Raw genomic sequence first — 13,550 nt, forward strand, 5'->3', positions numbered from 1 at the left:
CTGAGCCCAGTGGGTCTGGGTTTATTTTCTCTCTTTTTGCCTTTCAGCATAGCAGGATTTGTGATTAATAACCCCTTGGGATACTAGGACATCACGTAAAAATGACACCACGTGTTACTTCAGGTTACGCAACACAGGTGTCAAGCGGCCTGACAGTATTAAGTGCTTTGGGTCAAAATTAAAACATGGAAATTAGGTGGCAAAGAAAGAAGCACCAGAGGTTTCATTTCACAGAGGAGAAGTGTAAGTGATCTGTGGGATTTTAGGCCCCAAACAGGGCACAGCAGTCACATTTGCAGTTCAAAATTAAAAACAGTACATGGTGGCAGTTTCTAGTCACCAACAAAGTGAGGATGCGACAGCGAGAGGGGGAAAGCAGCCAAAAGCTCAGGCCAAGGAGTCACTTGAATATGGGGAGGGAGATGCCGTAAACATTACACATGAAAACACACAGAGAACACAAGCTCCTCGACTCATTCCAGCTCAGAGTTACTCCAGGAAAGCTACCCAATAAGGAGACTGCTTTCATTTTGTTTCGAGTCTCTGGAAAAAAAAATGCTTTAGAACCAGTATTTTGGAACCAAAGGTTGTTGAACACACATGAAAAAAAAAGGGGGGGGGAGGGCCAAAAAAAGGCAATCTCAAGGAAAGTAGGCTCATCTAAATTATAAAAAAAAAAAAAAAAAAAAAAAAAATCCCATCAAAAAATTATCAGTCTCACGAAGATCAGGAGAGAAACCCTAATCCTACTTTGAGCAGCTAGGTAAATCATTCCAGAACCTTCCCAACATTAAGTTGTCGCTTTTCAGTAGATAAGTTAACGCAGAGAAGGACCGGCTTTACCTACGCCCATGAAATTAAAAAGAAAATAACATATGAGGAACAACCACCAAAGCCAAAAGGCGCTTCCCTACCCTGGGAGTTTTTGCATTCACCTGGGGAAAAGTATGGTAAGGTGAGTCATGAGACGGTTGGGAGAGGACCTATGAGGGCAGAGTTGGACGCTGTTCCTTGTTGTTAGAGGACTGCTATCTGGAGCTGTGTGCAGCCCACTCTGCTGGGAAATGAGCTGTCAAGAGGATGCCGGGGGAAGACCACTGCCCTGGGGGAGAATTTAGGTAAAAGCATATGCAACAGCACTATCAACTGACACGTCCCTTTAATCTCCAACTTGGGTTGGGGGGGGGGGATGTGTATGGCAGCAGGGCTGGTGGTCATAGTTTCAAAGTATGAACAAAAAACCAACACAAAAAACTAGCTCAAGCTTGTTACTATCGTTACAAAAATAAATTTTTCCTTTCCTTAATGGAGAACTCAGCTGGTAAGATACCCCACATCACCATTATTAATTAACCACTAATCTAGTGTAGGACGCTTTTGGCTTTGGGAAGGTAAGTACCTCATTGTAAGGATAGGCAAATCTCAAAGAAAGACAGATTTACAAGGCTTTTAAAAACAACAATGAAAAAATTACAGCCAGTGGAGTTTACTGGGATTATAAGTATAGATTTTCCAAGCCAGTAGGTAAGGATTGGTCAGCAGTTACCAGAAAACAAGGGGTGGGAGCCAAATCTGATGTTTCCCCCTACGGTTAGGAAAGATCTCTAAACAGAAAAACTGGTAATTTCTTGAAATAATGAAAAAAGAAGAGATTTCCGTATTGGGATAAATAATAAGGCCCCAATACTAAGGAATGCAGGATTCTCCAGGTTTATACAAAAAAAAAAAAAAATGACATTCATGAAAAATTATTTGATTCTTAAAGGGTCAAAAAGAAGGCTAAGAGTGATTGTAATTATTTACTGACTACCAGAGTAACAGCTGAAGACAAGCATTCCCTCACCCCCTGCCGCCCAACAGTTGAAAGTTTCCAAGTGGAGAAACTCCCTTTTGTAATTCCCCTCACTGTCAATCTCTCAAAATAAAACAAAAAGTAAAAGAAAAAAAAAATCAAATAGGGACTTTTGAAATTCAAGTTTAGTCGGCAAAAGATGCTCTATCTGCCATTTTGATTCTGCCTGGATTGAAAGGCAAAGCCATCGAGTCCCTCCCTGCCTGACAGGAAGGAGGTCAAGTGCGGGGAGTGAAGGAGCTGGAATGGGTAGGAGGCCAGTGCACCGGGCCAGGGCTGGGAGCTGCTCGGCTAGAGAACGACAGGGTTTACTTGCCTGTTTGAATAATCTCATCTCCATTTATGACCTGTAATTTAACACAGCGGAGATATCACTTGCAACAGTAACTAGGCAGCTGCTTGCTTCTCAGAGGAGGAAGCCCTTCTCTGTTCTCCATCTGAGTCACAGGGAGAGATTCTGGGGGGGGAGGGGGTGAAAGGTGGCACAGTCCCTGGTCTGATGTTTAAGAAACGGTCCCATAGTACCATCACCATGACCCCCACGGCTATGCTACAAGGTCCGGGACCCTCTCCATTTCAGTTAGAAAGCGGCTGACTCCGGCTGGGCCTTGCAGCATGAACTGACTCGAGGGGGCAGGGAGGCTGCATTCAGGGACAAGTCTCTCCTGTGGGGACATGAGGCTGCCGAGAGAGATGAAAACCAGTTCACTGGGCATCTGGCCTTTAGTGTTTTAGGAAACGCTGAGCTCATCTCTAGTATAAAGAATGCCGTATTCATTTCAGAAATACGTATTTTTTTTTTTTTTTTTTTTACTAGTAGTGGCACCAAGGCAGATGTCAGGGACATAAAAGTATGGGATACCTTGCTGGGAAGCTTTCACCCCCAAACATCTCATTCTGTTAAGTGTTTCCAATTGGGCTGTTCTGCTCCATCAAACACTTAAGATGTAAGATTTATCCTTACAAAGGAAAGGATCTCATATAAAAAGTCATTATTACAAAGGGTGTCAAAGGATGTTCATGGTCTTTTACTATAATAAGAATTTAATGTGTCAGTAAGACAACAGTTGGAATTGGAAACCGTTTTTTTTTTTTTTATTGGCTTTAGTGTTTATGATTTGTGCTGTGCGTGGGGCAGTGGTTTTCAAAATGTGGTCTAGTGGATTTTCCACTATTCTCTAAGGATCCACAGTGGGCCACTGGTAGAAAATTTATCACATAGTAACGCCTATTTTGGAATCGGTGATTGATTACATTTAGCCAACCTCAGTGTGATTTGATCTATTATTTGAGAGCGGGACTTGTTGAGTGGTCAGTTAGGAGCAGCTGGAAATTTATGTATAGAAGGTGCCTCTGGTTTCATCAAAATAGTCCACAGAACCAAACCATTTAAAAACCACTGCTCTGAGGTATGGATGCAAATATCACCTATTTAAGCCAGGTGACAAGTCTGACCCTGACTGATGCCTTGAGGGTACGTTTTTCCTGAGCAGTGACACGCTCCTAATTAGATCCTTAGAGAAGATCCTTACTTTCCAGAGCATTTGAGCCCTGATTAATCCCATCCCCTCTCCTGCTTTCACTTTCTTGCCTATGATTCCTGCTTCACACCCAGTCATCTTGCCCTAGATGTCAAAATAGGGAGTGGGGTGGGGTAGAAATCTTCAGACGCTAAGGCAACTGAGAAAAGGAAAACAGTGTGTACAGAGCCATGACGCCAACCCAAGTTCCTTCTGCTTAAGACTGACACCGTTTTAGACCAGCTGAAACGGGCTACTTTATTATTTTATTAAATGGTCTGTTGTATCTCATTAGAACCCAAATCTCTCCTGATGTGGTTAATAGAACCCCCCCCCCCCTTGCTGTATATTGCCATATTGAAAATCCCAGAGTGAAAACTTACTAATATTAGGTTTCCTGACTAACTTGCCTTCTTTATTCAAGTTGTTTCTCTTAAGCCTCTGGGATAACTTTTTAAAGTATGGATGGTGAGATAGCCTTGTCTCTGGTACTCTGTCCTCCCCCACTCTGGGGACAGCTAGAAAGACTTTTAAAAAAGGACCGAGTAAGAGCATTACAACAGAAATTTCTTCTGATACTTAGCATGTCTAAATATCCAGAAACTATGGAGTTCAAGAGTCCAAAATATGCTGGGGAGCTATGTTGCTGAGAGAGCATCACACCTCATCCCTGACACCAAGTCTAGTGTGTTTGGAGGAGTCTGAGGCCCAGGAAGCATTCTCCCCATGGCTGCGCTTTCAGCATCCTTCCTACTTCCTTTGAAATGTAAACTCCATCCCAGGAAATGAGACTGGAGGTAGTAGGTGCATGTTTTCAGAACAATGGGGGCTCTACCACAGGCTGAGTACTGGCTGGTGTACAGAGAGGGAGTGGAACATGAAGTGCTTGCTCCCATTTTTATTTCAGAGCTTGAGGACATGACATGGTACTTGAGAGTGAGATTGCAAACCTGACTGGGTTCTCCTCAGAGAGGTGACACATCCAGTGGCCAGACCAGCCACTGTCAAAACCGCACCTGCCTTTTGTTATTTGTTTCATTCTAAGAAATACGACCATATTGTTTTGCACTGAGAAAATGAAAAGGAATCAGAAACATTGTCTGCCTACTGGATTTGACTCTGATCACTGATGTTCCCTGTGAGGTGCTCTTGGCAGCCATCACACCATTAGTGTCACAGGTATGAGCTACGGTGAGGAGAGGCCCATGCTCTGATCTCATCAACCAAAGGAGGCCGTCGAAGCACAGCCAACAAAGAAGGGCAGCCAAGCGAATTACAAGCATCAGTGCCGAACCCTGAACCAAAAGAATGCTAAGGAAGGGTACCTTCTCCAACCTCGTCTTCTCCCTGCAGTGCCACTACTGTCAGGGGCTAGGTGGCACGGTGGGCGTGACTGACAAGACCGTGATCACAGCCAAGCAATGATCAGTGCAGGTCACAAGCAGACACATGCAGTGTGTTTTCCACAGCTGTCCCCTTAGAGAATGCCATCATTTCCACAAGGAAAGAAGTAAACCCCATCATGCACTAACTAGGCCGAGATGTGTCAGGCAACTGCACTAAGCACGCTAAGACTTTGCTGCGTCAACAGGCTTGTCCTCAGTAAAAGGAAGGAAAAGTCGCAGGTCACATAGAAACTCTGCAAATCTTCAAAAGGTAATGCCGAGAACTGTCCAGTGAGCCATTTTCCAGTACATGCCTTGGCCTTTGCAAAGGGGCGGGAAGTCAGGAAACAACAGTTACTATAAACGAGCGCCTTCTAACGAGATTCTGAGGCTGCTTACCTGTGCGTCGATTATTTTCTGCTTCGCGTCAATAACTGCTTGCATCTCAGCATGATCCTTCTTCAATTCCTCTTCCACAGCCATTAGCCTAGATTGTGGCAGACAGGACATGTCAACATCTTCCACGAGAGGGCTACTTAATGTAGAGGACAAGAAACCCAAAACTCATCATAGTTCAGTAGTTCCACTCCTTCTCAGCAAGAGCCCGGCAACCGTGTTGTCTTCTCTCTTACCTTGGAAGACACCCAAGGTCGAGTCCTCTGTGACTGGACCCCGCACATTTGCTCATCCCCTCTGGGACAGTATTCCCTAGTCATTTCCTCCCTCTCCTCTATCAGAACAACTTGTTTCATCTTAACATATCAAAGCAGTCAACGAAAAACAACAACCTTCTCTTAGTCTCAGGTTACTCTGTGACAGCTGTCCTGTCTCTTCCCTTACGTAGCTAAGTCTCCTCCCAGAGCGTTCTACACTTAGTAGGTCTAGTTTCTTTCACAGCCACCATTGACATGTTACCCCACTGGTGTTTAAATTCTGTCAAACTGCTCTCAGGAAGACTCCATACGGCTAATACAACAGACCTGTCTGTCTTCAATTTACTTGACCGTCTACAGCTTTTGACAAGATTGAAGCATGGTGGGTACAAGCACGACTCTGGAGCTTGAATGCGTGGCTTCAAGCCCTGCTTGTACCACTAAGCGACTCTGGACAAGTGACTTAATCAATCTGTTTCCTGTTTGTTTGTAAAATGAGAATAATAATGCCTACTTCAGACATTGGCATTAAACAAACTATTAACACATTAAACAAATTATTACTTGTAAAGTACTTAGACAAGTGCCTGGACCATAGTAAGTGCTACGTAAGAGTTTGGTAAAATTGACCCCTTCTTTAGTCTCCCGACATCTCTGGCACTCTCTCGGTTCTCTGGCCCTCACGATATCCAACGAAACGCCCTTCCATGTCTTAGGACTCGTGAACAACTAAGTTAGTCTTGGACATGGAATAGTTAGGTTTTTTAAAAACCCAATTCTCCTCAAAGACCTCTCGAGTGAGTCACTGGGTTTTCATTTTTCCTAATTGTTAGAGTGAAGGGAAGACTACCTCTGTCTTCAAAGGAAGAGCACTAAAGGAAGAGCACAGATGTAGACAATTTTAAGCGATACAGTCACCACACTTGCCCTACGCACCGCAGAGGGTGTGCAGAGTTGAAAATGGCTATGCTGCTGTTCCCTCAGGGCTCCTGGGATGTCTTCCCCAGTGGGTCCCCCTAAGCAGCCCGCCCCCCAGGGGGCCCTGACCTGCTGATGATGCTCTTCATCTGGCTGTCCTTCTCCTCCTGCTGCCGACGCAGCCTCTCCTCACTGTCCTCCAGCCGCGCCTTGTACTCCAGCAGCAGCTTTTGCATTTGCTGCTCCTGCACCAGCAGCCGCCGTTCATACTCCTCCAGCCGCCGGCTGGACACGCGCAGGCGCTCCTTCAGCTTGCTGATTTCTTGTTCATACTGGAGCAGAGAAGGATGGGCACAAAGACAGGGAGAGAAAGACGAGTCACACCGGTTTCCGAAGTGAATGATTTCGTTTTTATGAAGGAAACGTTGGATGCTGTCTGAGCTGTCTCCATGTGCTGCTCACGTTCTTTAAAATTACCAACAAGCATAAATGGCAAAGGAGCTTTGCCCTCTTCCGAAAATTTCATTTTTAATGTTAACTTGGCATTCCAAATCTATATATTTATGTGTCTCTCTCCGCATTAAACTACCAGCTGCTGCAAGCCATATCCAATCTGTGAGGGTATAAAATGGGAGCAGGAAAAAAAAAGATCAAGCACCGGGAAGCCTGAAAAATCACTTCAATGAGCCAAAAGCCAGTTGCCTATAAGAAGAAAGATTCTGTATCATCGTCTGTACGCTGGGATCTCAACATAACTTGGCTCATCAGACTGCCATTCCTTTACTCTACTAGAATCAGCCCTTTAGAGAATAAGCAACATTTCTATAATGTTAAGCTACTAGATCAATAAATAGAATTTCATGGCGGAGTAGACTATCGCTGCTTTCTCCCCAACCATAAAAGCATAACATATTCAGGTCAGAAAATATTCAAGCAAAAGTACTGACGTGTTCTCCAGGACTGGTGAACACTGCTTCATGGCCCACTGTCATGATGGGGTTCATCTGCCCAATTTGGTCCTGCTTGTTGGAACGCAGACGTCTGTTTTATCACTAAAGCTTTATATAAATTTACAGAAGCTAAAGCTTTATATATAATCAATTCTCACTGAAGCTTTATAATTCAATTGGTTACATGGCCCTTTCTTGTACTGAAGTAGCTGTGGTTGGGGTTTGAGTATACTGGAATGTCAAATTTCTAGGTGAGGTGAGAGGCATAAGCTTTCTTGTTGATGGCCTACTTAAATTCATTGCTAATTAGTGATAAGTCTGTACGGTGCTTTGTAAAATATACTCTATCATCACATAATAACCCATTTACTTGACAATCAGACAATTAGCTTCTGCTTATCCACCATCATGGTTCTAAACTATGCTTGTTAATCCAGAGGTCAAAGGTGACAAATTTTTCAGACAGTTCAAAGGGTAGATTGCGTCAATAAGCCGTTTAGGATCATGCTGATAAGTAAGCAGAAGCTAGTTGTCTGGTTGTTAGTTAAATAAGATAATGCTACACATGATCTCAAGCTTTTTGCTTGATAACTGTTTTCCATGTCAACTTTTCTTTAAAAAACAAAACAAAAAACAAACAAAATAAAATGGAACCAACACCTAATGTATTTTTAAAAATCATCTATAGAACTAGAAGTTCTTTATCTAGAAAAATGCAAAAAGAAAAAAAAAATCATTACCAAGATATAGAAAGGAAGTCTAGTCCATTCAAGGGAAATTTTGGCCTTGGTTGAACACTAACAAGCAGTTTATAGAAACACTGAACATTCACCTAAAATGACTAGAAATGAATAGCAGAGGATTCTCCAAATTAAGGCAACCTACATTTAAAAAAAAAAAAAAATAGAGCTAATTCCTCCCACCCAGCTGGATGGACATTTTCTGCATATTTTCACATCAGGACACCACTGAGTTATTATATACAGATATGTACATGACGGTTAACATGAGACGTGGGGGTGAAGTTGGGGGCGTGGATCATGTCTGTGGCTAGACAACCCTCTTGGCAGCCTGCTGCTGTGGGGCAGTAAGTCAATACAGACAGACGTGGCTCTACCTTCTCGGCGTGCTTGGCTTCATCTGGATTTTGCTCAGTTTCTTCCACATCCTCTTCGTACTGCCCATTGTTCAGAACCCAGGCTGCTGTCCTCTCTACTGGGGACATTGTGGCAGAGTCCACAGGTGATTGAACCTGAGCCAGAAATACTCATGAGTATCGCCCCAAACAGTTCATCCACTAGTTACATTTCTTAGAGAGAATTATTCTTGGAGAACACAATGGTGATCCCTGTGTTCTAACAAATGCTCTTAGTTCTAAGTAAAAGTTTATTAATGCCAGGGCTGGGGGCAAGGAAAGAGAATACATACACATTTGTAGAAGAATAAACTATTCTGAATAGAAATTCCTAGGCAACACACCCAGGAATCTGCCTTTTTCTCCCTCCAAAGAAACACAAGGTCTTAAAATTGTTAATGAGTCCCGTGGTCCAAATTACCTAATGAATTTACAGTGATGAGAGAATGAGAGAAAGAAAGCACAACTTGATGGCTGATTGCTCAGGCGAGGAAACATCTGTTTAGCCCAGAGATGATCAGGCAACCAAGGAAATGATTAATGCTAAACAAACTCAGAAGGTGCCCATTTATACATCAGAATGTCGAATTCCTAATTTTCACACTAAGCATTTCATGGAAGAGAAAGGACAAGTGATTTTAGTCATTTTTTACAGAGCAATGATTTCTTGATAGGTGAAGCCCACTAAAAACGTCCATATATTAGACCAGAAAGTTTCTTGATGAATACAGGCTCAAAACAGTGGCTATCAAATTAGTCTATGGGCTATTTCTATCCAGTTAGGATGGCAAAATTGTCCTTTTACAATATAGATAGAGTGGTAAGAATTCTGGCCTTGAGTAGCAACTCTGCCACTTAAATTGTCACTTAACCTCTTAAACACTCTTTTCTTAATCTGCTTAATAGGGGTACCACCAGCACCACCCACCATCACCACCGAGCCTGACCATCTCAGGGAGTTGTTAAGGATTGAATAAGATAGTGTATGCAAAAGGTCTTTGTAGTTTACTAGAAAGATTTGATGTTGTTACTGTATTTGTTTTTAGAAAACTGGCAATGGATACTGAACCTTAGTGCTTTATCCACAAACAATGCTGGACACATACAACAAATTCTGTTTCTCTAGCCTGCCTAAGAGAGTGAGATGGAGAACAAAGCATTGTATATGAGTTAGTAGCTTTTTGATAATTAAAATGGATTTCTATTTTGTGGACCAATATTCCATAATCTCATTGAAGGGAATTTTCTCTCCCGTGCAGAGCTGTGTACCTTAAGAATCTTTATATCAATCTGGAATAGAACCCAATTAAACTCTAAAGAGATATTTTAAAAGAAGGGGTATTTTGATGACTTTGAGATTTAGAAAGACTACACTAAAAAAACTGGCCACAGAGATTAAAAGGTTATCAAAGATGGATTGGGAGAGACTTGAAAATATACCATGCAAAAGTAATATGAAGGTATTTCTTAAAAGGTATGAAGAAGATCCTGGTTTGGTTGACTTACAAACAGAATACAGATACATATCAATAAAAAAATGGCTTCATGCCTGAGGCACACACAAGCAATCGTGAATGAACTTCTAGAATTTGTTTCTTTAAAGCTGTTTTCTCCACTTTGTCAAGAAATATGTAAACATGTCCTAAACTTCAGTACCCTCAGTTCTGAAAAATCGACCTTTATCTCCACTAGGGTATGAGGTGTTTCTTATACTTCACTCATTTGTGTATTATTTTTGTCACATTATCACTAGTAGCTTATTATCTCTTTAAAACAACCTTTTTTCAGTTAGCTAAGTCCTTATGCTAAGCAATAATATCAGTAAAATAATGAGTTTGATGTTATATAGATTATATACTTATAAATATATTTTTATATTAGTAATTATATTTCTTTCTAAAATGTGTTCATATTATTACATGATTAATTAAACACCTTGTATACTTAAATAATTTTGAGTATCACACTTTGGGAACACTGGCCTATAGGATATAGCATCATCTATAAAAAGGAAGATAATAATTATCCACGAGAAGTTATTATGAGAAACAAATGACATAGCATGTAAAAGCACTTCGTGAACTATAAAGTACCTCTCTCTCTCTTACTCTCTCTCCCTCTCTTTCTCTCTCTCTCTCTCCCCACACTGGATTTAAAAGCAGAACACAATAAATTGCTTTAGTATTGGTAGAAAAAATAGTTTAACAAGGGATTTAGGTTTTTATTTGATATATGTACACCTGAAAGGCAAAAGAATGTGGTTCTGAATCTTAAAAAATTAATAGAAAGTCAATATTTAAAGGAGACAAATGCCTTTTTAATTTTATAATCTTATCACTTTAGCACACAGGGCACAGAAAAGCTGCTTTTCTGTAAAACCAGGATTTTCTATTCAATAGCACTTGGAGATAAAGTAGCTATTAAAACACACAGCAACTTCACTGTGTGGAATTTATTACTTCAAGGCAGCTAATTCAATAGCTTTCTGCTTTATATAGTTAACAAGAGGTTAACTTGAATGAACTTTCTTTCCCGGGATTTGTTATGGTGACTATTTATTGAGTGTCTCTAAATACAATGCAAACTAACAATACTCTTTTGAACACACTAAGGAGATCTTAGCCCCTCAAAACATATTAAAAACAACAACTCCTTAGGGTAATCTTGGATAACTGTTAAGTGAGAAGCAATAAAAACAAGAGTTGTTTCATTTCACTGGTGACAGTGGTAGCTACCATATCTTCCGAAGGACTAACACTGTCCAATGAATTATGAGAGGCTGTTTAACGGGCACTGGGCATTTGGGTGTCTTCCTACTTTATTGGGTGAATCTGATTTTCAATCACTTCCTAAAATATCCCAGCACTTTGCATGGCATATGGTAGGTGGTCAGTAACTGCTGAAAAAGTAAATCAGATCCTATTAATTATTCTTTGCAGTCATGATAAAACCTTTATATAATTATAAAGAGATAGAAAAGTAATGTCGAACAAATCAAAAGCATTGTGCTAGACTGGAAAAAAATAAAGGTGATTTTTGATTCAAAATTAATTTTTGATGTAGTATGTCCTTCACACGAAATAACTATATAGTGGTTTTTTTTTTTTTTAACTTTTTTCTATTAGTCTTATGTGTGCAGGTCTTATTTCTCAATTAGGTTGTCAGTCCTTGAGGCACGGCACCATATCACACAGTTGTAAGTTCTTTTTGAATGGTAGTGACTATTTAATTGTACAATAGATGCTCAATAAAATATTCATTTATTAATACTCTAGATTCTCTTTGGCATTCATTACTAAAGTATAATTTATTGATAAGAGAAATACACTGTCTTTCCTCTAATCCTTCTCTTAGTAATAGATTATAGTTTATTACTATGTAGAGTAATAAAGTGCATCAAACGCCTTTCCTCAAAATTGTTCCATCTCCTTTATAAGCTGGCTAGATAGCAGAATTTATTCCCTCTAGTTTATAGTCAAAGAAATTGAGAAAAGAGGTTGGTAAGTGGTTCAGATCCCATTTTCCTAAGCTATAGCCTTAGGAAGAGCATTTATATCCACTGACTTTCAACAGCGAATCATTAAAGAAAATGAAGGATAAAAAAGAAAACGAGTAGGAATTCTTATTAGGACTGTCTCTCCTTTTTGGGAAAAAGCTGTAGAAGTTTTCTCTGGGAAAAATCATAACGCTGTAGGGCAAAGGGGCCTGAGACAGCAGTTCCACTGCCCCGACACTTAGTCATAGCCTGGCTATGCTGATGACAGTTGAGAACAGGCCAGCTCCCTGTTCCTTGCTAGTATTTACTAGATATAAACGACTTGTTGGTTTCAGCTTCTTCACAGTCTGAAACAGTCAGGTTCCCATCAATGCATAACACTTCTATCCACAGCAAAGAAAGGGCTGACTGAATTAACAAGTAAACTCTGAGAGTCCTTGAAGAGGTTGGTTAGGAGAGGGTTCAACAAACCCGAATGTGACAGCTACAACATCCTTCCAATAGGCTGATCGAATACCAATTTTAAAAGCTTCTTTAAATTTGAATTTCTACGGTTAGGTAATGTGTCATACCTGAACAACTCATTTATTGTACATAAAATCTATTATACATACAGAGTACATGATACACAAAAAATTAAATGAAGAGGAAAATGAGAAAAAATAAATCTAAATAGAGGCTGAAAAGGGTCAAAAAATTAAGTTTCCTTTTAAAAAATTCCTTCTCTGTACATTGCTTCCCATGGATTTTATTTCCTTCCTACTCAGTAGATGAAGACTGAAACTAGTTACGCTGCCAACAATGGCCACGCCTCTGGCACACATGGAATTTGCATGGGACAAAGCCACTGATAATTACAGACGCCTACGAACAATCCCCACAAAGAAATCTCATTTTTGAGGGGGAAGAATTCCCCAACACAATTTACAATTAAAATATGTAAAGGAATTTGCCTAAAAAATGTGCCGATTCTATAGAACTTCAGAGGCTTCATGGGAGAAAAGCAAGCAAGAAACAGAAAGATAAGGAATTAAAAAAACAAAGTTCGAAAGAACAAACATCTATGTAGAAAAAGCCAATCTAGGAAAACCAGAAACTTGATGTATGGTTTGACTGGTATGGTTTGGCCGCAATACCAGCGAAGGGATACACAAAATGGATGTTTAAAACTATGCTAGGGCATCTCACTGTGCCCTACTTCACGTGAATATAATATACACGTTGCTCAACTCATTACTGGCTGTGGCATACAACAATTTTAAATTGGTTGTTTGGAGACCATATGCATTTCCTACCTCCCAACTAACCAGTCTTCTGTTCACCCATAGAAACATGTACTGGGTGCCTATGTGATAGGTGTTCTATTTTCCCATAGCACTAATATTATAAATGACAACTGGTTCCACATGATCACACAAAAGGCTATTTAATTTATGCTATTTATAATAATGAGTCTGTGTCGTGGACCCTGGGAGTCGAGAACTGCAGGCGACAGGAGGGCTGGGGAAGCATTTCTCTCTACTGTCCAGGGCGGGGCCTCCAGCAGTTTTTGAAAAGTAGGTAGAGGGCGCTTTCCCCTGTCCTGTCCCTCTCTGCTGATCTGGTATTTTCTCTCTTCATCTCATCCTCGGGCCCTCGTGC

General features: G+C 40.7%; 1 protein-coding gene across 13 annotated transcripts in view; it reads right to left on the minus strand.

The window, feature by feature from the left end:
• RASAL2 (RAS protein activator like 2) overlaps positions 1-13,550 on the minus strand; it is a 271,042-nt gene that overhangs the window by 10,108 nt on the left and 247,384 nt on the right. For 9 of the 13 annotated variants that reach the window (XM_081027010.1, XM_081027012.1, XM_081027007.1 and 6 more), the window contains 4 exons: positions 8,396-8,530; positions 6,458-6,660; positions 5,157-5,244; positions 2,169-2,199 (listed from right to left, as the gene is read on the minus strand). In XM_081027010.1, coding sequence (XP_080883136.1) covers positions 2,169-2,199; positions 5,157-5,244; positions 6,458-6,660; positions 8,396-8,530 — 457 coding nt within the window. The remainder of the gene's footprint in view (positions 1-2,168; positions 2,200-5,156; positions 5,245-6,457; positions 6,661-8,395; positions 8,531-13,550) is intronic. The other 4 variants (XM_081027005.1, XM_081027011.1, XM_081027013.1 and 1 more) reach the window with 1 other exon arrangement.

This window comes from Rhinolophus hipposideros (assembly GCF_964194185.1).
Source record: "Rhinolophus hipposideros genome assembly, chromosome: 19".
Lineage (NCBI taxonomy): Eukaryota > Metazoa > Chordata > Mammalia > Chiroptera > Rhinolophidae > Rhinolophus > Rhinolophus hipposideros.